Source organism: Acanthochromis polyacanthus, chromosome 1 (genome assembly GCF_021347895.1).
Source record: "Acanthochromis polyacanthus isolate Apoly-LR-REF ecotype Palm Island chromosome 1, KAUST_Apoly_ChrSc, whole genome shotgun sequence".
NCBI lineage: Eukaryota > Metazoa > Chordata > Actinopteri > Pomacentridae > Acanthochromis > Acanthochromis polyacanthus.
This window is the reverse complement of record NC_067113.1, coordinates 10758212-10783556: the sequence shown is the minus strand read 5'-3', so window position 1 is coordinate 10783556 and position 25345 is coordinate 10758212. Positions and strand designations below refer to the sequence as shown.

At 39.7% G+C, this 25345-nt stretch overlaps 1 protein-coding gene across 2 annotated transcripts in view; it reads right to left on the bottom strand.

Moving 5' to 3' along the window:
• Positions 1-703: 703 nt before the first annotated feature.
• The window catches only part of pals1a (protein associated with LIN7 1, MAGUK p55 family member a), a 38451-nt gene continuing 13809 nt past the window's right edge, over positions 704-25345 (bottom strand). For both annotated transcript variants that reach the window (XM_022192519.2, XM_022192518.2), the window contains 16 exons: positions 18080-18379; positions 15768-15945; positions 14513-14613; positions 11773-11880; positions 10492-10569; positions 9990-10130; positions 8798-8959; positions 8467-8544; positions 8136-8319; positions 7289-7360; positions 6088-6159; positions 5832-5999; positions 5660-5749; positions 4478-4590; positions 3240-3350; positions 704-3136 (listed from right to left, as the gene is read on the bottom strand). In XM_022192519.2, the coding sequence (XP_022048211.1) occupies positions 2960-3136; positions 3240-3350; positions 4478-4590; positions 5660-5749; positions 5832-5999; positions 6088-6159; positions 7289-7360; positions 8136-8319; positions 8467-8544; positions 8798-8959; positions 9990-10130; positions 10492-10569; positions 11773-11880; positions 14513-14613; positions 15768-15945; positions 18080-18256 (2010 nt within the window). In that variant the 5' untranslated portion in view covers positions 18257-18379 and the 3' untranslated portion in view covers positions 704-2959. The remainder of the gene's footprint in view (positions 3137-3239; positions 3351-4477; positions 4591-5659; positions 5750-5831; positions 6000-6087; positions 6160-7288; positions 7361-8135; positions 8320-8466; positions 8545-8797; positions 8960-9989; positions 10131-10491; positions 10570-11772; positions 11881-14512; positions 14614-15767; positions 15946-18079; positions 18380-25345) is intronic.

The following is a 25345-nucleotide window of genomic DNA, read 5'->3' as shown; positions in this document are numbered from 1 at the left end:
AGAACCGATCAACCCGCAGCAGGACATCTGGGCCACCACAACGACGACGCACCGCTCCGAACCCGCAGGTCCAGACCGTGTGCATAATCTGAAGGCCCCGCCAGTCCCAGCCCCATGACGGTTCACTTCAATAACTCCAGCTGAGTTTGCTCTGATTCCATTCTTTGGGTGATGTACTAACAGCTTGGTCAGTTAATTAATTTAATCAATTTATTCTCTTACAAATCATTAGAATTCTTAATCCAAATTACCGATTACCTCGTCAGGTTAGCTCTGGCTAACCCTCACCATATTTCCTTCTCTCTCACACCTACTTCCACATCCCTCACACATGCACACATCACACACACACTCCCACATTCCACACACGCACGCACACACGTAGTCCTGCATGCACACACACACACCATATCTACATTGTATATAGTTCACTTGTCATTATTTTCATAGAATAGTTAATAAATACCTCATTATAGACCAAATTACAGTCTTGTGTTTCTTTGTGTAGAATGTGGTCAATTTAACCGAGGATTCAAGACTTTTTGATATGAGATTGATCAAAATTTTTATGAATATTAATTTTTTTATTAATATTAAATTTTTCCCTAGAAATCTAGGGTGGTGCCCCAATTATTGATAACGAGAGCAATAAATCATAACGTAGTACTGCTACAGTCAAAAAAACGGATCAGAAGAAAAACAGTTGTTTTCTATCAATCATCTATTTATTTATTCATTGTGAATATTCATACAAAAAGCAGTTTTTCTCAGGAAGAAGCAACGTCTGATAAACAAGAAGTGGCATCAATTAACTTTACATTCAATACATTTAATTTCACTTGGCTCCACCCCCTCATCCTCCTGGACCAATGGCAGGGAGGCGAGCGGGTCGGAACCTCCAATCCTAGTGGTGCCTTCTGGACTTCATAAATCTATTTCCAATATTACAAATATATAAATGCTCTACACAGTGGTGACAGGTCTACTTCAGGTCATGATAATACTTCACTGCCTTTACAGACAGGTGCACACACACACACACACGCACCCCCAGACACACACAGACACACACACACACACACGCTAAATATTTAATGGATCCAGCATCATGTGCCAAACCGGAACACAAAGAAACATCGGCCTGCTCCTCCATCAGGCTGAACGTTGACTAAATGTGATCAGACAGAAAGCAGTCAGCTGACAGGACCATCTGCCACCAGTCAGTCAGGAAAACCAAACATAAAGAAACAAATCAAGTGCCGTGGTCCTTTAATCTAGCGTTTACTGCAGTAGTGTCCATTTTACCAGGAGATCCAGAAACAGGAGCTCAGCCGCTGGTCCTGGTGTCTACGGTGTTCTTCAGAAACGCAGCGGCTCAGTGGAGATAAAACTTCTAAATGTCAACATGAGTGGGTTTCACAGCTGGACATCAAGCCACAGTCTTTAACAAAAATAAAACATAGAAGAGGATTTAATTCTAAATCAAATGTTTACATCGATTCTTTGCGTGTCGTTTTTAACCACGATGCTTGAAATGACGACAGGATGAAGCCGAGGAGATAAAAACTACAGCAGACCTCTGGATTCCTGCTCCGTGTGTCAGACTGAAAACATCACGGATCAGTCAGGCACCTTCAGCATCAGTGTGAGGGGTTCCTTTTTCACGGCGCTCAACACATAAATGTACTTCTACCTCTCACAGTTAGTGGCACCAGGTGAACACGAGACGGAAGAAGCCGATTGGTTGAAAATCCTCCCCACAGGTATCAGGATCAGCGGTAGGAAATAACAGAATCAGAGGTTTTGAGAAAAACTTCTCAATGATGAGAAAGAAGTTAGAGTTATAGAAAAAAAGTTGTTTTTTAATAAACCCAAATAATTTACTGCTAAACAACTTTATTTCTTTTTATAGGATAAAAGTACTGCATTAATAAAGTCGAGCTTTAATCAGGAAAAAGTTTCAAACAGGAACTAATCTGAGAGTAGAGTCAAGAAAGAAAGTTGATTTTAAAGATAAAATTTTAAAGTATTTCAGGATCAAGTTGTATTTTTATGAGAAACTGTCAGAATTGTACAAGAAAGAAATGAGAAAGTTTGAATAATTTCATTTCATTCTGACAAAAAAGGGATATTTTCTAGTATTAAGTTCAATATTTTCAGATAAAACTGTAATTTTATGGAAAAAGTTTAGGTTATGAGACATCTTAATTTAAAGATGCTGAAAATTTAGAAAAAAAAGTTTGACTGAAGTCACAGATTTGTCAGCGGTCCTGATATCAGGAGGTAAAGTTGTCGTCTAAGAAGAAATTAGCTGTAAAATGAGCAGATATTAGAAGAACAGAGTGAATGTTTGTCTCCCCCTTGTGGCAGTAAAAGCCATTACACCAAACACTGAAGGTCTTTCTTTTATAGCACGTTTCTTTTTTATCTGCAGCATCAGATATTTCTCTGATTCCTCCTCAGTATTTTTCACTCCAAGCTGCTGTTTTCTTCATCTAATGAAACGCTCCACACACATCAGATCACTGACACAAAACCAGTAACTAGATGTGAAATACGCGTATTCTCTGTATGACTTCAGGAATTTAAAACTCAAACCTGTCAGACTAATAGAATATAGTTACTACTTTAGGATATTGTTTTCCTAGTAATCCAAACTTTATCTCATTTTATAATCTGTAGTTTTATTCTAAGGTTATAAATGGATCGAACAGCTTGATTTCCCTAAATAAAGCTACCATTGTTCTTGTATAATTAAAGCATTATCTATCATTGTTATGACTTTTTGTAACTTCATTTTAAAACACATTCTCTTGCTAATTGTGATATTTCATCAGACAAATCAAATTATTGCAAATTCTCAAAACCTCTGATTGTTTATTTCCTGACATGACCTTTGTTTGTAGTCCCAGCAGTGTTTCAGGGTCTGGTTGTTTCTACTAATCAGAGATGAGTGTTTTCAGCGCAGCCAGGAGCAGGGAACCCACTGAGGCTCAGTGTCCAGCTTGTTGATGAGTCGCAGCAGCTCGTTGAAGGCTTTGTCCTGGTCCGTGTTGACGATGACAGCATCAAACAGGTGTCCACAGCTCTGCTCCATCTCTCGGGCTTTCTCTATGACGTCCCGCAGCTCCTCAGGCTGAGAACGACACACATGATTAGAGACGAAGGTTTTAGAGACGGAAACACCGCTCAGATTGAACAGATTTAGCTGTGCTTAAACGGACAGTAGAGACAGAAACCTTAGGATTCTTGTTGTCTTTAGCCAGCAGGGCTCGAAGTCTTTCCTGGGATGGTGGAGCGATGAAGATGATGTAAGGCTTCAAGTCTGAACTCCTCAGCACCTTCAGAGCCTGGACACACACATAGAACCACGTTAGCATTTAGCTCCTAAATCTGAGTACAGGAGGTCCTCGGTTTACGACGCCATCGGCCTACAGCGTTTAGAACTGGTTATGTGGAACCAGTGGATGAGCAGAGCGGATGAATACGTCGTCACGCGGCGCTATCAGACGGCTTTGTTTCCATCCTCTGGTTGTACTCCACCTTGGATTGTGCTACATTCACTAACTTTTTGTCCTTCATTGTGGCTCCCAGTGTAAGTCAGACTCTTCTGATGCTTGGAAGAAAATGGAAAGTCGTCTCCATGGAAGTGAAATTAGATAGAATAAAACCCTGGGAACAGAAACACTGACCAACATGGGTCAAGTTGTAAAAACAGGTCAACATATTGCAGTGACCCTCTGTGATGAATGAGTGAGACTTTATCTGCTTTTCTGGTGGTTTGTTGAATGCAAAAAAATTGCAGCATGACCACAAAGAGACCGAAAATTTAAACAAAAAGACCTAAAATACTCACAAAGTGGACTGAAAAAGACAAAATAAGAACAAACACACATAAAACAACCACAAAAAGACACAATATGACCACAAAAACGCACAAAATGACCAGAGAAAACACAAAATAACTCAGTGAGACAGATAATTATCATATAAAGACAAAAAATGATGACACGCAAAGTAATTACAAAAAAATTGCAAAATGAACAGAAAAACACCTAAAATGAACACAAATAGACTGAAAACAGCCACAAAAAGGCACAAAATGACCTCAAAACACCAAAAATATCAACGAAATGGACTGAAAAGGACCAAAAAAGACTTACATTGGAGTTGTCAGTCTTTTTTCGCTTCAAGTCAGAAATGTAAACAAAGTCATTCTGTGCATCAGGATATCCATCAGTTCTTCATAAAGTCATGAATACCAACGACTTTCATGCATGTATGAATCAGTTTACCAGAAGACAACAGAACATTGGAACAGACTGATATTCTTGTTGATGTTGAGGTTTCAGTGTCTACTGTTCAGTTCCAGATTTACCTAATGTCAGTGAACGTGCCATGTTTACTCCAACGTAAATGGAGGACCTCCTGTACTGAAACACTCATTGTCCCCCCCGCTCAGTCTTTGTGTACTGACCTGTGTGTGCAGACAGAGCACACAGATTTTTCCAGTGTTTATGACCTGTCTCACTGAGTCTGTACTGGTCCCATACAGGTTCTTCTCAAACTCGCCAGACTCGATCAGCTTCCCTGGAAAAAACACATAAGAAGAACTGAAGAGAAGGCACAAAACTAATATTTACAACGACAGCAAAAGAGGTCACCCAGACAATTTATCACTTTTATCCATGTGCTAACATAACTGCACAAGGGTTTTCTAATCATCAGTGAGCCTTTGAACACCATTAGCTAACACAATGTAGCATTCATTTTATGCTATCTTCACTCAGAAAAATTGATTTTTGTTCAAGAATAAGGACATTTGTAAGTGATCCCAAGCTTTTGAATGGTAGCGTACATGAAATACAGTGAAAATATAGTAAAAATATAGCAAAAATGCAGTAAAAAATATAAAAATACAGAGAAATCTTGTAATACATAGTAAAGCTACAGCAAAAATATCATAAAAATACAGCAAAAATACAGCAAAATATAGTGGAAATATAGTAAAAATACAGCAAAAATCTCGTAATACATAATAAAATACATTAAAAATATAGTAAAAATGCAGTCAAAAATGTCGTAAAAATACAGCAAAAATCTTTTAATACATAGTAAAAATATAGCGAAATATAATAAAAATACAGCAAAAATATTGAAAAATACATTAAAATACATTAAAAACAGTAAAAATATAGCAAAAATAGAGTAAAAATATATTAAAAATACTGTAGAAATACAGTAGAAATACAGTAAACTATATTAGAAACACAGTAAAAAAAATACAGCAAAAACACTATAATACACACTTCATTGAAAAAAAAAAAGCTTTTCTTTCAAAATGGATATTTCTAAGTGACTCCAAACCTCTGAACAGTAGTGTATCTAAGGATAAAATTAGTTTATTTGGTAATTTATCAATAAACAGGTGATTTATGGTAGTACAGTGCAGCATGTGTATTTATTAGACCTTTTTATAAATCTAAAATCAGATCTACAATATCATACTGTGAGCAAAGAATGTAAGAATTCTGAAACTTCTCCGATTATTGGTTTTCTAGTAACTTTAAAACTAAGTGAAATACATCCTAACCAGAGTAAAACTCATCCATAGGACACATGAAGACGATGAAGAAACATCAGAAACATTCAGTCTCACCTGCTGCCAGTTCTGCCTCGAACGTCTGACGGGAAACAAAGTGGTAATCTCTCCCACTCAGCTCTCCCTCCCTCCGGCTCCGTGTGGTGTCTGCAGAACAGAACCAGAAAACATGAATCAGTTCACCCACCAGAACACGGAGGAACGAGCAGCGCTACCGGGGGATTCTTACGAGGGACGGCTCCAGCAAACCGCTCTGATTGGTTGTTGAGCAGTCTCTGTCTGAGCTCCGCCTGTCCACAACTGGTTGGACCAATCAGGGCGATCGGCCGCTTCCTATTGGCCGGCTGGTGGTACAGAGCCATCTCCTCATAGGTGAGGACTTCCTCATTGTCAGGATCTGGACCAATGGGAACACAGAATACAGAGATCAGCTGGTTCTACAGACGTCTCTGATGAGGGTTATTATGGGATGCAGACAGACGTACCATCGTTCCTGTGAGCATTATAAAGCAGCTTCTTTCTCTTTCTCTTGTTCTTTTTGGCACACCAGAGCTTCCCTGTAAACCAGCAGACAAATTAAAACACTTTTTAGATCAATGGTGTCCAGCATGAGGCCCGTGGTCCAAAAGCGGTCCTCCAGAGGGTCCAATCAGGTCCTCAAAGTGGAAAAGTTCCAGAGAAGACAATAACTGCAGATTGTAAATTAGTAAAACTGTAAATTTAAAATCATTTCTAGACCATGACAAGTTGTTTGGATCAGAAAGTCAAATACTGGATTGTTCTTTTGTTGTTTTGGGTCTTATTTTTGGAATATTTTGTCTGTTTTTGTCTTTTTTTTTGTCCGTTTTTTGTTGTTTGTCTCATGTTTTCTGCCGTTTGTGTTTCACTTTAATCGCTGTTTTGTGTGTCGTTTTTGTTGTTTTGTGTTTTTTTGTCTCACTTGTGTTGTCCATTTTTGGTTGCTTTGAAATTTTTTAATCTCTTTTTGTTCTGTTTTATTTCGTTTTCTCTTTTTTTGTCATTTTGTTTCTCGCTTTTGTCGTTTTGTGTCTCATTTTTGTCATATTTTGTCTTGTTTTTGCTGATTTTTGTCTTTTTTTGACAGACTTTTGTCGTTTTGATCATAAAGTAAAATCCTCTCTGGTTCAGGTCCAGATGACTAAATGTTGTGTTCCTCTGTAGACACTCTGATCTGGAAGTTGTAATGTGGAAATGATAAACTGAGGCTGAATGTTGATGAAATTGAACTTTTTTTCCCCAAAAAAATTTCAGGTTATTCATGATGTTTAGTAAAAAGATAATTCTTTAAATGTGAACATTTTCAGAATGTACTTTTTTGCACTAAAAACAAAGGAACCATTAGGAGTTGTGGTGATTTATGGGTTATTATGCTGTGGTTTTACTGGTCACTGGAGATCAGACTGGTCTGAATGTGGAACCTGAACTAAGATGAGCATGACCCCTCTAGCACAGACTGAGTGATGTATGACCGGTGTGATCTGTTTAACTCTCCTCCTGTTGACTACAGGGATTATTCCATCTACTCCATAGCATGGATTTCACTGCGTTTGGAATTTATACACATGTAGATAAATCTACATTTTTGTGGGCGAATGGAAACTTTGCTAATACTATAACCTTAAAGTCTTTTTTTTTTCTTCAGTCGTGTATGGTGGTGGGACTGACCAGACTTCTCCGGCTCCTTGTCTTCTTCTATGGTTTGCTTCATGGCTTCTCTCTGCTGCTGGAAACTCTTCCCTGAGGAAAAAGTGAGAGAATAGGAGAAAAATAAATAGCGACCATGATATTAGATGATTCTGCAAATTAGAACACAGTGGAGAGTCACTGCCAGCCTATAAATATGCTCACAGCAGTCTGACTAAGCTGGTGACTGGGAAGAAAAGGTCTGTCTGTGCAGAACTTATTAGCTGAACTACTTTGGTTTTGAAGGAGCGAGCGACGATGTTCCGACGTGTTTTAACGCACTAAAACGGTGCTCCGCCCACGATGATTAGCTGCCAGTAGCTGCAGAAAATGGAGAAATATTTGACCAGGATGAAAAGGAAAACAGAGCAGAAGACAAACAAGATCCAACCTCCTGGAAAAAGTCATGACGAGACAAAAACATGACGAGGCTCATCTTGCTGTTGGCTTCACAGACAAGTGGACAGTATGTACATCCTACTGACGTCAACAAAGCCACTTGACTTCTTTCAGAGAACATTTGATGAATATCGTAAGCAGGAACATCGACTGGGAAACGCTGCATCATAAAAGCTCACATACAGAATCACCAAGTGCAAGAAAAGACGGGATAGCTGAGGATCTCCTACTCCCACTGCTCTTTATGTGGTGTCAACAATGATTGATGAGACAACTGCACCCCATTTTTTGTGCTTTTTTTTTACTACAAAAGTTATTGGGGGGGTCGTGAAAGCTTTTTGTCCTCAGGAGGGGAGTTTGAGAACCACTGGACTAAGCATTCTTCACACAATAGTTTTTAAAAACCTCAGTGACAGACAGACAGCAGTACCTGGTACCAGTCCAGCAAGCGGCTGGTTATCCTCATCCCCGTCCCTGTACGCCTGCCACCAGTTGGGGTCAGACTGACTGATAATGTGAAGAATGTCTCCTTTCTGGAAGGATAAGCCCAGCTCTCTGCATGGCACATAGGGGTCGTCTGAGGGGTCGTAGTCAAAGTGTGCCTTTACATGGATCTGGAGAGAGAAAGCAAACAGGAAACACGTTCATCAGACAGTTTAGTTCCCGTTTTAAAAGGGAAAACATCTGTGTTTCTACTGTGAACCTGAATAAGAAGACGGAGCCGCTAACTTCTGTTTATCTCACATGAACTCAGCTCTTACCACAGTCTCTTTAACAGGAGGAGGTTTGCTCTGAGTGCTGGGAATCAACACGAAGGTCAAGAGGCCATGCATGTCGGCCTGTTAGACACAAAAAAAAACCCAATGAAAGAGAGACAGAGAATCAGTTATCAGTTCATAACCTACAGACAGCCTTCCTCCATTTAATGAAAGCAACAATAACACTATCACCAACATACAGAACAAACACAGATGTCATTTAAATGTTTTTGGAACAAAACAAATAACGATGAAGAAACCTAATCAGTAGGATGTAGATTTAATGATCCATTACTGCTGCTCCTCAGAGCAAAGAACTGAATAAAATACTCACAAGAATGTCGAATACTTGGTTGACATCTTTTCCTCTGATTTCGATGCCGTTAATCTCCAATATTTCATCTCCTTCAAATAAAAGTCCGCTGCGCTCAGCTGCTCCACCACGAACAATTCGACTGATCACCACACTGTCCATCTCATTACGAACAGTGGCTCCCTAAAGGACACATAGAAGTGGTGAGATGATGGACATGAATGTAGATCTACAGTCTATTTATTAATATACAGGGGTCCCACAGAAAATAAACTGATGCTAAGTTGAGCCATTTTCTCTATCTAAAGTAAAGTTCTAAAATAAATGTGATAAATACATAGAAAGGTCCTGAAGTCACAGTGCTTTGGTTAAAAAGCATTTTCTTTATTTCCATATCTTAAATTTTGCCAACAAAGCAGTGGATTTGGATTTATTTTATCTATTTATTTAGAGCTCTTATCCCTGCACTGCAGGACTGAAAGATGTAGGAAACCTGTCTTGCCATCAGCAATCAGACTGTTTAATTCAAAAGCAAAAAGATGAGACCAGACAAATCAATTTCCCTTTGGGGTTCAATAAAGTCATTCTATTCTATTCTATTCTATTCTGGTCCAAAATGAGCAGCTCTCCTGTCAGAAACATTACAGAACCTTGTAGTGTCTCAGTGGTTGAGATATGATAGCTGGAAACTGGTTCTTACTGGAATTTGTTATTCAGAGAAAAGACACAACAGTTAGGAAAAGCTACACACAACCCTGCTGATGACCTTGTCGTTGCTGTAGTTTGGTGCGTTAGTTTGGAGGAGGAGGAAATGATTCTGTTCTGTCTCTGACATGCAAAATAAATACATTGATTAAAGACAATGGAAAGGGACCAGAGAGGGTTTCTTTATTCATCAGTCTGCATCCACTCATCCAGTGCAGGGTCACAGAGTATCTTTAACCAATCCATGGATCCAGACTATAAGTTGCATCACTGCCAAAATCTAATCATTTGGTCCTTGTGTCATTTCTGAGCTTCCCTGAAAATTTCATCCAAATCTGTTAGTCTGTTTTTGAGAAATGACACCGATCATTACAAAGCTCTGCGGTGTTCCTTGACAGAGTAATAAAAGACAGTGGAATAGAACCCAGTCTAGAAACAGGTCCAGCTCCCTGTTTAAATGTCTTGGGTTTTGAAGGAGTGAGTGACAACGTGTTTCTGTTCGACCTACCAGTGGAATGTCTTGGGCCTTCTCGATACGAACTATCTTGACCGTCTCTCCTCCCCACTGGGTCAGGGTTTCTCCTTGGGCAGGCAGTGGTTCAGGCTGCATTTCACTCTCTGCTACGCTGTCATGGGCCAGGAGCAACGACTACAGAACACACAGGAGGGGATCAGTCACCGAGGGATTCCTGCTCTTCATTTACTGCTAATACAGCTGTCTGTGTGTGTGTGTGTGTGTGTGCGTGTGTGTGTGAGAGAGAGAGAGTGGTCTTGTGTTATTCTTGTTGTATACTGTGGGGTCGGCCTCGCATTTGTGAGGAACAAAGTCAGCTTAAGTAAATCACAATATTTTAGGATGAAGGCTGGGGTCAGGGGTAAGATTTAGGCTGAAGTAGGGTCAGGGTCAGGCTGTAGGAGTTACAGCTGGGGGTTGTCTAAGTCTGAAGGAAATGAATGCAGGGTAATGTAATGTTCACTGAAGAGATGAACATCAGCGTGTGTGTCTCTACCTGGACGTGTGTGTCTGACAGCAGGCTGTAGAGCTCCATCCCTTCTTTATTTTGACTGGACTGCATGAGATTCCTGACCTGCAACCATGGCAACAAGGACACAGCTGGTGACATCAAATGAAAAACACCTATGATGATACATTACTATAGCAGTACCAACAGACAATGTGCAGTAAGTGATTATTATTTGTTGATTAGCAAAATTCAACAACAATTAAGGATTCATATAAAGGTGTGAAAGTTGAGTTTTAGTTTATTTCCTGTACATCAACAATAAAGAGTGAACTGGTTTAGGGTCTCGTTAACATCTGGATCAGAATGGCACAGTGCAGAGACTACAAAGAAGATTTTAGCTCTCCTGAAGAGCTGGGAAAAAACGTACACCAAATCAAAACCTCTCTAAACATGGATAAAATGTGTAGTTATGAGCTCATCATGGAGAAACAAGTTAGCAGAGATAAACACAGGAGCTGTGAAACAGCAACACAAAGAGGATAACGTGCTGAAATGACAACATGTTTTAGAGTCATCATGTGTGTGACAAGAGAGAAAAAAATTATTTAAAAATGATATTTTTCCTAATTTCAAAGAGGGTAAGGATTAAAAGTTTTTTATGATCTTCACCTGGCTGGATAGAATCTAAAAACAGAAGGAAAGAAGCTACGAGTTGGACTTAAAATGTTTGGAGTACTTGAAATAATCCAGCCCACTGTGTCTGTTTTTAGTTTTCTCTTTTCTTTTCCACTTCGCTAACAATGACAAAGGAAGCCGTTTTCATGAGTACAGTGAGAACTGTGGCTTCTCCTTCCTGAAGCCAAATGCAGGGCAGGGGGCGGAGATGCCAACATGGAGCAGAAATAATGTGCTGATTTAATGAGATGCCACAGAAATGAGCCATGAATAGTATGACAGCGAGCCAACTCAACACTGGAGCAGAGAAAGAACCGCAGCAGTGATCAGATCATACCAGCATCATGGATGTTTAAACTATCTGCTAATCTAAGCTCACAGAGGTACCTTCTCTACTGTTTTAAACATTTCTGCCAGTCCAACAGCTTCAACAGCGTCTTGTTTAAAAGTACAACAGAGCTGGCTGACTGTGTGTGTGTGTGTGTGTGTGTGTGTCCTAATTGATGCTGAACAGAGCTGCTCTGTCTCAAACCTCGTTACTAAACACTCGCTGACCTGTTAGACTTCGGTCGGACGACCAGAACACACCAAGAACTGTAAAAGCAAACGGAAGTTTGAAATTAAAAAAAAGGAGTTTGGGTAACGAGTTACCTCCATGGCCAGAGGAAGAGCCTGCTGTGTGTGGGGGTATGGAGGGGAGGGTCGGTGCATGCTGGTGGCCACGGCATTATGGATCTTCAGCGCTGACTGGAAGTCAGACTACAGCAGGAAAGACAGAAACACATGTTCAGCAAACCTGTATCTGAACTGTTAAAAAGTAAACTATGATCACAACTGAAATGTAAGACAGACAGACAGACAGACAGATCAGTGATGGCAACAGCAAATTCTGATTTCAGCTGAAAGTTATTGAACCGGGGGGGGGGGGGGGGGGGGGGGGGGGGGGGGGGATGAGCAAAAACATAATAATACTAGACTTGTTTAAGTCAGCAAATTTAATGAAAATTTAACTTACATGTTCTTCAACCTTTTCTCACTATCTTCAGTTCAAAACAATACAAGCACTACACTATACTATAGTACTATATATATTATCAAATCGCTGGGCCGTTTACAATCAAACCATAGCTTCAGTGAAAGTCTCGCGGACTCCCGCGAGATGTTAATGACGTTAACATCAGCGACAATAAAGTGTTCAAATTTGAAATTAAATCGGTGGAAATCCGCAGCTGCGGAAAATTGCCATCCCTGGACAGATACTTTATGAATCCCAGGGGAAATGCAAGTTAACAAGCATAGATGTCACAGATTTAAATCAAAATGTTTTAATTTAATTTCAATTAAATTCAGTTTTATTAATGTAGCATCAATTACAGGTCAAATTGTCTGAAGATGCTTTACAGAATACTTTATAGATACTTTATTAATCCCGAGGGAAATTCAAGCTTTGACACAGATGGAACTACATTTGCTTTCTCAAAGAAAAAAAAATCATTTGCAGTTTAATTTGGAAAAAAACAGACACCCAGGGCAGCTAGCTGCGGTTCTGATAACTAGATATAACTGCTCTGTACACTGTCGAATGAGTTTTCAAAACTACTCACACTCTACAGAACCTACTGGAATCACTACAAACCAGCACTCAAAACATCCGACCAGAAACCTGTCAGGTTCACTGCTGCCACATCCTGAAAAAATACACACTGCTTAGCTGGGAAAACCTCATCACCTTCAAAAATATCTGTCAAATGTTCAAGATCTGACATGATTCAGCTCCTCTGCCACTCTCTGGCTTCACACATCTCAAATCCACCGTGAACAGAACCACTAGGGGGCACTGTTAGGGGGACGGAGGAAAACCACCTTCAACCAGGACGTCTTCTCATTCAGGGCCTCACATCAGAGGAACTCAGAGTCACCATCACTTCAGTTATTCAAGTAAAATGTTAAGAAACGGCTGGTTAATTACCAAAGATGTGAACACTGATTGATTGAATATGTTTTAACTTGTATTATACACTGTTTTTCTTTTATTTACTTTAGGATGCTCATTAACTACAGGCGGAGGGACGACCAATGGAAACTAGCTTTTCTGCTAACTCAGGTGCATTTAAATTAGTTAAAATGTTGATTACTGTACATCGTCCCTTTCTTAAAAATAAATATATATAAAAACTCCCTCTGCGGAAGTTTTCATGCAGAGCTACTATCATACAGCTGAGTTAGTAAGACTCAAACAGCGGGGTGCTTCTGTTAGCGAGCGTCTGATTATTTCTGAAGATCTTCAACCACAATGAAACACCAGAATAATATCAATCAACTCCTTCTTCCTCTTTTTGTTTGGAAAACAACACAGTTGTGGATTCCGTTGATAAAGTAATAAGGAGTGGGACACACAGGCTGTAATTAGGCGTTCAGCTCTGCCTTTAGGGCTGCGGCGGTGTGGGCGGATGACTTCAGGCTCCAGAGAGACGATCAAATACAACCCAGGGGGCTGATCTGAGTAACAGATCAAAGAGTATGAAGGCTTATCGGACACTCAACAGCAGTTTATAACGCTCTGAGAAGGAATTTATAACTCCAAAGATATCCCAGGAATGCGCACTGTGCATGTATTTGATATGCAAATGAAAAACACTGCAGCACGACTTCACATGGATGCGACAAAACCTGAGCAGAGTTTAACCAGAACAGTAACACACAGCTAGCCGTCTAATTTTAGCATCTATGTAATCAGCTGGAGAACATCTCAGTCTGTGAGCATGTCCAGGAGTCATGACTTTATGGTTGGTAAAGCCTTTCTAAAGGTCTAAATGAAAAATCAGCAACTGTGAGAAGAAAACAGGGAGCAGAACCATCGCTCATTCATCTGTGCTGAAGCAGTTTTCTGTCATTTTATTCCTGACTCGTCATTTAGCAGCATTCAGCAGTGTTCACTCTGAAAATTCTTAGACGTTTGGAGCAGAAGCTCCTAGAAACTGAAGCTAAAACCAGGTTTGTTTAACTTTAGAGTTTCTAAGAAGGCTCTTCAACTCCTAGAAAAATTCCTGAGCTGGGCTGTCCCATAATGCTTTCTGACCCTGACAGAGGTCACACAGTGCCAGGAAAAACTATTTAACTTGAAAATAAAACATCCAACTTTATTTTAAAGCTGTATCAAAGGAGCAGTAGCTTCAATTCAAAAATAACTGAACTGTCTAATGACGGCCTGCAGCCTCCTCTCCTCTTACTCATTCTAGCCATGGGAATATTACGGGATGTCATGGAAGCTCCTGCTCAGACAGTGGTGACGATGCTGCCCTGTTTCTACCTCAGAGATCAGAAAGTCTTGAAAAATAAAACAATTACATGCTGACCCGAGGCCTTTTCCCTCTAATTCCTCCTATATTACCTTGTTTAGCAGTGCAAGAACCAGTTCTATGTCATTCTGACTCTGCTGGTCCGACAGGCAGCCCCGGACCTGCTTCAGCGACAGCAGCAACTCCTCCAACTCTGAAAGAAATACAGATCAATAAACTTTCACAAACTAAATACAAGACCTGAGTCTGTAGAAAAGGATGTATTGCTGTTTGTCCTGGCCTCCAGATTAAGTCCAATTCAACCTATTCAAACTGAACATTTTACTTGAATCAGACATGTTAACCCTCCTGCTGTCTTCATTTATACAGGCACCAAAAATATAGTTTCCTTGACTGAAAAAAATCCAAAAATTCTGCAAAAAATCCCCAAATTTCTGAAAATTTGCAAAACCTTCAGGAAGAAAATTCCAATAATTCCTTTGGAGTTTCCCTTAAAAGTTTTTTTTTTTTTTTTTTAAATCCCCCAAACGTGGCAAGAAAATTCTTGCAAATATGAATAAAAATCTTCCAAAAAATCCTAAAAATATCTAAAGTAATTCCAAACATCAGTAAAACTTCTAATATTTTCTTATGAACATTCACATAAAAATCAACCAAAATCCAGTGAGATTTGCTGCATTTTGGTTGATTTTTATCTGAATGTTCTTAAGAAACATTTCCAACATTTCTTTTTTTCCACCAAAAAATATTCAAAGATTTCCCAAAAATGTTAAAAATTTGGACATCAGAAGTTTCACTGTGAAAATATATTTCTATATTTTTTTCTCTACATTTTCAAACTTTAAAAGGGGTCAATTTAACCCACAGGACGACATGAGGGTTAAAGCAGACATTGCACTATCACAAATACTTGTTTCTATATATATATATATATATATATATATACTTGTTTTATACAGCTGTTTCTTATACTACATTGTTTTTGTTTTTTGGAAGTGCCAACAAAGTTTTGTTGCAGAAATGCAATGACAATAAATATCCTTGAATCCTTAAAGTCTGTGGGAGACTGCTTCTCATTTCCAAGTCAAGATTAAAGTCCTCCTGTGTGCTTCTGTTTGTGTGATTATGTAGTTGCCACCCTACAAAAAGTTTTAATTAAGTCGTACTCGAGAGCCTCTCATGTGTGTCCCTCCCTCCCTGAGGAATGTCTTCCTTACATTCCTGTTCCTACCAGCTTTCTCTCATCCCACCTCTTTACTTTCACTCTCCCTCCTGTTTCCAAACTGATCAGCTTTAGCCTCTGTATTGGTTTCCCTCTCCGATTGTGGCTGTGTTGTGTATTTTTACCCAGCAGTGCGTGTGCGTGTTGGCTGCCGGCTGCTGGCTGCTGTGGTATGTATGTGTCTTGCAGGAATGTGGGGTTGTCGATGCCGATGTGGGGATTCTGGGAGAGCTTTCTGAGCCTGAGCGAGGCGTTCAGATCCAGCTGCCGACCCTCCTCCTCTCTGCGACGCCGAAGGTCCTCCTGCCACAAAAACAAGCAAATAAATGCATCACAGATAAGATTAGGAGTTATTTTAGTGTCACAGCCTTCAAGCTTACAGTACTGGAGCGTTTTATGGTCTCTGTGACACACGCTGTATAAGACTTGATCATTTCAGGTGTGCTGATTCGTGCTTTATTACTGTGAATCTAGAAACATTCACAAAACTCAAACTTTCTGTCTGACATGTTTCTTAAGTTCTGTTTGCGCTGATTTACTGTTACAGACCTTGATATATGTGGTTTTACGAGCCTGTGATAACCTTAAAGCTGATAAACATGTTTGTGATATCATTTACCAAGAATTATCACAGTGATGGAAGAAGAATCCTTTACTTAATGCCAAGATGAGACAAGAAATATTTAATCTGCTGCTGCCTATCTTGGCCAGGACTCCCTTTGGAAATTTTTAATCTCAATGGGATCTTTCCTGGTTAAATAAAAAAAAAAAATAAGAATAATCTTTTAAGTTTATAAGTGCCATCTAAGACATCAGTTCTCTTTCTCCCTGTCATGTTTACAACTGTGTACCGGGTCAACATCACAAAACAGTGGACAACATGCACGTCATTTTTACTGAATCTGAACTTTAGGGCAATTTATGGACAGTTTATAGTGTAAGAAATAAATACACTACAGTGCAGTTTAAAGTATACAATATTTCCTTCTAAAATTTAGTACAATAGGAGTAAAATAGCATCAAACAGAAATACTGCAGTGGACAAAGTGTGATAGAATTGGAGTTAAATACAGACCTTTACAGACCTGGTTGTGACGTCAGGTTGTGTTAGGATCAGATGTTAACCAATAGTAGAGTTTTTAAGGCCAACAGTGGTAGTTTGAAGGAAAACAGAGACAAAGCTTCATTTATCTCCTGTCTAATGCAGGGGTGTCAAACTCATCTTAGTTCAGGTTCTACAGTCAGCCCAGTTTGATCTCCAGTGAACCAGACCAGTAAAACCACAGCATAACAATCTATAATAATAATTAACCACAACTCCTAATGATTCCTTTGTTTTAGTGCAAAAATACATTCTGAAAATGTCAACGTTCAGGGAATTATCTTTTCACAAAACATCGAAAAGAATCTGAAATTTCTTAAGGAAAATCAGTTCAGTTTCATCAACATTCAGCCTCAGTTTATCATTTCCACATTACAACTTCCAGATCACAGAGTGTCTACAAAGGAACACAACGTTTAGCCACCCTATCGTCAAAACAACAAAAGTGAGACAAAACAGACAAACAACAACAAAAACAAGACAAAATATTACAAAAATGAGACACAAATCGACAAAAGCGAGAAACAAAATGACAAAAAATGAGACAAACGACACGAAACTAAACACAAAAGGAGACACAAAATTTGACAAAAAAGTTACAAAGCAACAAAAAATGGACAAACGACAAAAATGAGACAAATGACACAAACACGACCAAAAATGACAAAAGCGAGAAACGAAACAACAAAAAATAGACAAATGACACAAACGAGACAAAAAAACACAAAATGCCAAAAATGAGAAACAAAAATGACAAAAACATGAGACAAACGACAAAAGTCAGAAAAAAAACAACAAAAACAGACAAAATACAACAAAAATGAGACACAAAACAACAAAAGAACAAAGAACAATCTAGTATATTACCTTATGATCCAAACAACTTGTCATGGTCTAGAAATGATTTTAAATTTATAGTTTTACTAATTTACAATCTGCAGTTAATGTCTTCTCTGTGATTTTTACACTTTAAAGGTCGGATTGGACCCTCTGGAGGACCACTTTTGGCCCACGGGTCTCATGTTTGACACCTGTGATCTAATGCATCAACAATGCCACAGTAAAACCAAAAACCTTCACATGCTCGTTACTGACAACTTTGATTAACTTTGATTTAAAGACACATTTTTTTTTTCCAGGTATAAAAATTAAAACCTTGACTTTGAGGAAGAAGCCTCCATACTGAACGGTGATATAAGTTGTCACGAGTTCTACAGATACTGCTAGGTAACATCCTGTATCAGTTATTTGAATAATAAATCAACCTCTAGTGTATATATGCATGTCTGATCCAGGGAAGTGATCCAGTAATCCAGTAAGAGCGTGAATACGTACCTGGTGCTGTCGTATTCTCTCCAGCTGTGCGGATCTTCGGACCGGCAGCGTTCGACTCCCCAGCTCTCCTGGACAGTCGACGGCCATTTCCCGGTGCTGCTGTCCTCCCCTCAGCTCTTCATCTCCTCCTCCGCCTCCCTCCCCAGCGACGTGGCCGTTCAGATGGGAGGTCGTCATCCCTCCTGCTACCGCTGGGCCGAGTTTGAGCAGCTTCCACAGACGTGTAGGTTATATACTGGTTATATAAGTGGTAGATCTAGGAGGGTAACTCAGTGAACAGGGCAGCCATGACACCATCGCCTGTGGATAAGAGTAGAAAAATGATGTCATTGATGAGCTTCACTGGTGTCATCCTATCATTTCTCCAACATCAGGCACCAGTTTAGCACACTGGTCCCACATGGATACCTAGCAATCATGTATTTATTTACCAACAGATCAACAGTGTGGTTTGACTGGACAAAGACAGGTTAAGTCAGCGTTCTATGTACCACTAAATACCTGACTGTTCCTCACTTCTAAGTCTGCTTTATTACAGTTTAGGCTTGATAACACTGAAGTCATCTCTTCACAAAGGCCGACCACAGACAGTCAGGTTGTAAACAAGCTTAACCTGCTTATCTGAACCACTTTATTTGGATCAAAAACAGTGACTGCACCTGTGTCTACAGAACTACGGGAAGCACAACAGGTCAAAACTGAACCAGGAAGTCAGTCTAGGAAATGTAATAAACAGTTCCAGGGGAGGGTCTGAAGAGTAAATTTACTATTCAGGTTCTTTTACCACTCAGAAAAAACAGTCGGGGGCTTTTTTAAATGTATAACAGTCTATCTGTTTGTGTTTTCCTAAACAAATTTTACCTGCAGTAGTGCGTAGAGAGTGTACTGCAAAAAACTACACATATGTACTGCTGTTTGTTTGCACCATTAATCATGTGATCTGAACATCCGCATGTCTAGTTTAGTTCAGGTTCCACAGTCAGCCCAGTTTGACCTCCACCGACCAGTAAAATCACAGCATAATAACCCATAAATAACCACAACTCCTAATGGTTCCTTTGCTTTAGTGCAAAAAAAATAAAAACATTCTGAAAATGTTCACATTTAAGGAATTATATTTTTACAAAACATCATGAACAACCTGAAATGTATGAAGAAAAATGAATTCAGTTTCAACAACATTCAGCCTCAATTTATCATTTAAACATTACAACTTCCAGATCACAGAGTGTCTACAAAGGAACACAACATTTAGTCATCTGGACCTGAACCGCAGAGGATTTTACTTTATGATCAAAGCGACAAAAGTCAGACACAAAGAGACAAAAAAAACAACAAAAACAAGACAAAAGATTACAAAAATGAGACACAAGTAGATTAAAAATTAAATAAAAAGTTACAAAGCAACAAAAAGTGGTCAAAATGAGACAAAAAATTACATAAACAACACAAGCGAGACAAAAACAACACACAAAACAATGAACAAAGTTAAGCACAAAGTGACAAAAAAATAAGACAAAAACACAAGGGAGGCAAAAAGGAAAGAAAACGACAAAAATAGAAACAAACGACAAAAGTCAGACAAAAAATAACAGAAACAAGACACAATATTACAAAAATGAGACAAAACGACAAAGGCGAGAAACAAAATAAGAGATAAAAAATTTGATAAAAATAAATTACAAAGCAACAAAACATGGACAAACAACCAGGGGTAAAGTAAGCCGGAACGGTCCGGAACTGCGTACCGGCAAAAGATCTGGTGGCAGTACGCCGCTCTTCTACCAGAAGCTATGGGTACGCCGCCCAGCTGCCTGCTATCGACTGGAGTTCACTCAGCAGTACATGAGTGCGCATGCGTGTCTACTTCCATAACACAGGGATTGTTATGGCCAGTAGCAACCAATAGCAAATAGGTGCGCTTGATTTATTGCACTGGGACATTTTCCACCACTAGTCAATAGACGTCAATAAGCGCTGCTTGCGCCGGGACGGGGCGAGCAGTAAATTACACCTGAAATTCCACATGTTCTTGAGATTGGCTGAAAAACTTTCAACAGGATTTACAACGGTTATCATCGACGGACAAAACGGAGAGAAGCATGAAAACGGTCAAGATTTTTTGTCAAAGTAAAAATGCAGAGGAAAATAACCTCTTTGTTTAAAAGAAAAGACAGGGGCACTGGAGATGAGTTTCAGTTTCATTTGTGTTTTGACATTGCTATTTTAAAATGGATGAAGTTAAAGCAAGATGAGGGTTTTGGTAATAGTTCCAGCAAGAATTTAAAACTACTTTCACCCCCGCAAACGACACAAGCAGGACAAAAACCAAACACAAAACGACAAAAACGAGAAAAAATGACAAAAGCATGAGACAACAAAAGTCATAAAACAACAAAAACAAGACAAAATATTACAAAAATGAGACACAAAATGACAACAGAACAATCTAGTATTTTACTTTATGATCTAAAAAACTTGTCATGGTCTAGAAATGATTTTAAATTTATAGTTTTACTAATTTACAATCTGCAATTAATGTCTTCTCTGGATTTTTTCCACATTGAGGGCCAGATTGGACCCTCTGGAGGACCACGCTCCTCATGCTGGACACACCTGTTCTAATGTGTTTGTTTTAATAAATTGCGAGTCTATAAATATTTTCAAGTAAATCAGAAATGTTAACATGAAAACACAAATCGGAAAATACAAACTGTCACAGTCTATGAATAATGATGCAAACCCCCAAAAAGGACACAGCTAATGAGAAATGTTGAAATCAGAGGAACACAGCTGATGGTGTACCAGCTTCTGATGTAAATAAAATGAAAGCAGAGGTTTAGAAACTGTGTGGGGTGTTGTTGTACTATCAGAAGGAGGAGGAACACGGTAGATGCAGCATGCTTCTATCTCTGTCTCTCTTCAGTAGTTGAGACAACATCATCATGACAGCCCCCCACTCGCCACACGTAACCATGACAACGGCTTTGTCAGCAGCTGGGTGGTCCCCAGGACGATGTAGTGAGGTGGTAGGAGGGAGGAGAAAATGGAGGGAGGGACGAGAGAGAGGGTGAGCGAGGTAGAGACGAACAGAGAGAGACAGAGGTAAAAATAAACAAGGTAAGAGATGGATGGATGCCTTATCTAGCACTGCCACAATAACAACATGTTTGATAGGATATCTCTTACCAGCAGGAGTGGACACACGGACGGACACACACACACACACACACACACACACACACACACACACACACACACACACACACACACACACACACACACACACACACACACACACACACACACACACACACACACACACACACACACACACACACACACACACACACACACACACACACACACACACGAGATCCCATGATGCAGCAGTAAGGAATGCCAGGCAGCCCTGGGAACAGAATTCCATTGCTGGGGGAAGGGAGTGTGTGTGTGTGCCCATGTTTTTGCTATATTGTGGGGACCAAATGTCCCCACAACTGTAGGAAAACCGAAAACTATGTCACTTGTGAGGACCTCATTTGGGTCCCCACAAGTTTAAACAGTGTTTTCTTGGCCATGTTGTTGTTACTGAAAAAAGTAAAAGTGCAAAAACGTTTCTTTAGGGTTAGGCATTGTTTTGGTTAGGTTAGGGTTTGGTTAAGGTTAGGCTTTAGGGTAAAGGTTAGGGGTTAGATATGAATGGGAGTCAATGGTATGTCCCCACAATGATAGCAAGACACACACACGTGTGTGTCCAATCACAACACACTCTACTTGTGTTCTCAGTGTATCTGCACTGACCTTAAATGTTGGGAACGATGATAAAAGATAACAAACCAGTGTTATATCGTAGGGATGTTCACTCCCACCTTTTCTCTGATGGTTCTGTTACTAAAACAGAGCAGCTGTTTTTATTTCAATGATTTGAAAAAGTCTCTCAGTGTGGAACTAATCTTGAGCTAAAGGCTGAAAGTACTCATTACACCTATGATGACGAAAATGACTTTAAAAATTAATCACTTTTCAATAAAAACAGCAGTGGCATACAGCACTGTCTGTTTTTATTTATTTTGTGAAGTCTGTCAGCTATTTCTACCTCCAAATAATCCTTTAAATAGCCAAGTTACACTAAGTTAGAATGGAAACAAAGGAATATTTTAAATCTAATTAAATAAATAAAAATAGTAGTGGGTTTTTTGGCTGATTACATAAGCTTATAAAACTGTAATACTTTTATAAATTGCAACATAAATAACAATTAATCTAACAGGAATATATCTGCAGGGCATTTTAAGAGCAACTATGGGATGAACAAGACAGAATAAAGGTCTGTACAGAAAAACCTCTCAATAATTAAGCTCATTAAATCCTTGGCCTACAACTAACCGAACAAATGCAGTGGATCATCCTTGGGTGTAGCACACATCTATCTAGCAAAGCTAATCATCCAGATCCTTTGTCCAGAAAACAAGCTGATTTACTTTGTCCCATGTAGCTGGGAGCTCAGCGGGTGATTTCACTCCCTGCTGTGTTAAATATTCATTCTTTAAAGCACAGATACAAACAAATTAGCATGAAACTCCAGACAGGAGTCCTACATCACACAGTTTGTCTTCTGTTTCACCAGTTACAGCAGATATCATCAAGTACAGCGTACTCCAGGGTTTATAATACGGTGGTAAACCTGAACACCTGGTATTAGCATGTGACATAAACTATGGATGGTTCAGATGTTAAAATCCTGCTCAGGCCTGCACCAATTCCATAAATATAGTTCTGTAAAGTTCATGAAACTGCACAGCTTTATTACGTTTAACATAGATCAGTCACATCGTCCATCCATCCATTCTCTATACACCGCTTTATCCTCACTAGGGTTGTGGGGGTGCTGGAGCCTATCCCAGCTGACTCAGGACACCCTGGACAGGTCGCCACTCTGTCGCAGGGCTACATATACAGACACACAATCACACTCACATTCACACCTACGGGCAATTTAGAGTAACCAATGAACCTCAGCATATTTTTGGACTGTGGGAGGAAGCCGGAGTACCCGGAGAAAACCCACGCATGCACAGGGAGAACATGCAAACTCCATGCAGAAAGATTTTCCTGTCTTACAAGCATTCAATGTGGCCTCCACCTACAGCATCAATGGATCAGAGAATTCCTCCCAGACGTGTATCAGCACATCATGATCCACTGAGTTTACCGCTGCTGCTTTTCGATGGCCTCAAACATCAAATAAAGATTGATTGTGAGTAGAATACTTGTGACTTTGCTGCAGTTTTCTGTTGCTTTTCCTTATTAAAATATTGCGTGATGAAATCGGTTCATTCTTTTTTGTATTTCACCTTCTAGTAAGATTGTTGGCGTGACTTTAACGGAAATGTGAGCAGGGTGTGCATTCATTCAGCCGAGATGCTAAGTTGCCATCAGGGGCTTAAATGGTACCTACTTCAGGTACATGTCCACCAGATCTGGCAGTTTCCCGCATCCCATTCACTGTCTCGGTGAAACACATCGTAATGCATGCTGGTCCAGATTCCAGCTGTGATCTGGTGCGTCTCCCCAGAGCATAAAGTAGACTCGACTTTTACTTTCTGCAAATTTGATGCAGCGTGTGCAGATCCAACTCATTGCAAAACTTCGTTCAAACATCTAAACTAGCCGTCGGTGAAGTAAAACCAGGACAGATTCAGTTACTGAACAGATTATTTCTCGCCTCAGATACTTTCAGAAATACTTTTCTCTGAACTGTTTTTGTAATCAAAGAGAAAGTTTGTGACCACTATGTTGGTCCAGGAGCACCCCCCCCCCCACCCCCCACTGAGTCCTTTGTCCAATCAGGTGCTGGGTAGTCGGAGAAGAAGGTCGGCTGGAGTTGAATGCCGGCTACTGGCCTCACGTATTCGCCTACCTAGTGATTTTCAGATGCAGTGCATTTACATGTAGGAAAAACACATCCAGTGGACACAGAGCAAAAGACTTCTGTATGATTTTTAACACGCCCCAAGACTGAACTGAAGCCTTGCAGTCATGGATAGACAAAGCAGCGGTACTTCAAGCTGTGTGAAGTCATTTATGGAAGGATTTTTAGACATTTCTGCACCGATATTCTTATAAAAACATCCCAGATAGCACCTCACACTAATCCCAACACACCTTTAACACACACTTTGCTTGACAATTTCAAATCTGTTAGGTTACAAAATGAACTGTGTCCATGATAATAAAGTCTTACTGCAATAAACACAGACACAGCTTAAAGATCAATGATAGTCACCAATACTGTATAAATCTGAGTTTTTTTCCCCCACAAGATGTTAACAGGAGCTTTCTTCAAGCTGTTCACTTTTGTTAAATGCCAACACTTCTACAAACTGATAAGGTTAAGAATGTTCCATGTCTGAAAGAGGCTTCAGTTTCTGTGCAAATCCACACTTTTATGGCACTGAAACCAGGAGAACGTTAACAGGTGAAACTAGGAGGTTAACTACAGTGAACAAGGCCGCCATCAACTAGTTTATGAGAATTATTAACAGCTGTGAAGACATGAATAAAGTACTGTGGAGGCCCAAAACTTTGGATTGTTGAATAGCAAATGAATTAATTCTTGTTCGCTGCTTGTTTAAGAATTCAAGAAACCTGCTGTTTACTCCAGGGCTAACTCTACTTAAATTCCTCGTGGAACTGAAACAAGTGATGCATATCAGCATATAAATCCTCTGTGTTTAAGTCCAATGACTTTTCAGTTTGCATTTTTCCTTGTACAGTAAATAGCACACAAAGAGAATATTTTTCAGCAGGAGACCAACAGTAGAGCGACCAGTCAAGATTTAAAATAAAGACGCTAAGCAGAGCAGCAGGTGGGTGGATGCAGATAGGGGATAAGGAAGGTCTGAAATCAGTGGAGCCATAAACAGTGATAAAGATGAGGCAATCTGAGGGGTCAGGGTCTGATGGTCTGGAGTCGGGGCAGGAGGATTTAATCTACCCCTCTGGAGGGCTGGACCTCCTCCTCCAACAGCAGACATTAAGTTCCTAACATCACAGTGAGGGATACAACACTGTCAGGGTCAGGAGAGAAATTCAGCTGCTGAAAGTCATTCAGAGTTTAAAGAAACCAAATCACTTCATTGTTTTTCTTCCTTTAGGGCTCTGAAAGAGTTTCAGCTAAGAGTAGGCCCAAACCCAAACCTGAATCATTCTGATGTATTACTAGCTACTAAAAATAGACACTAATAGGATAATCAAAGGGTG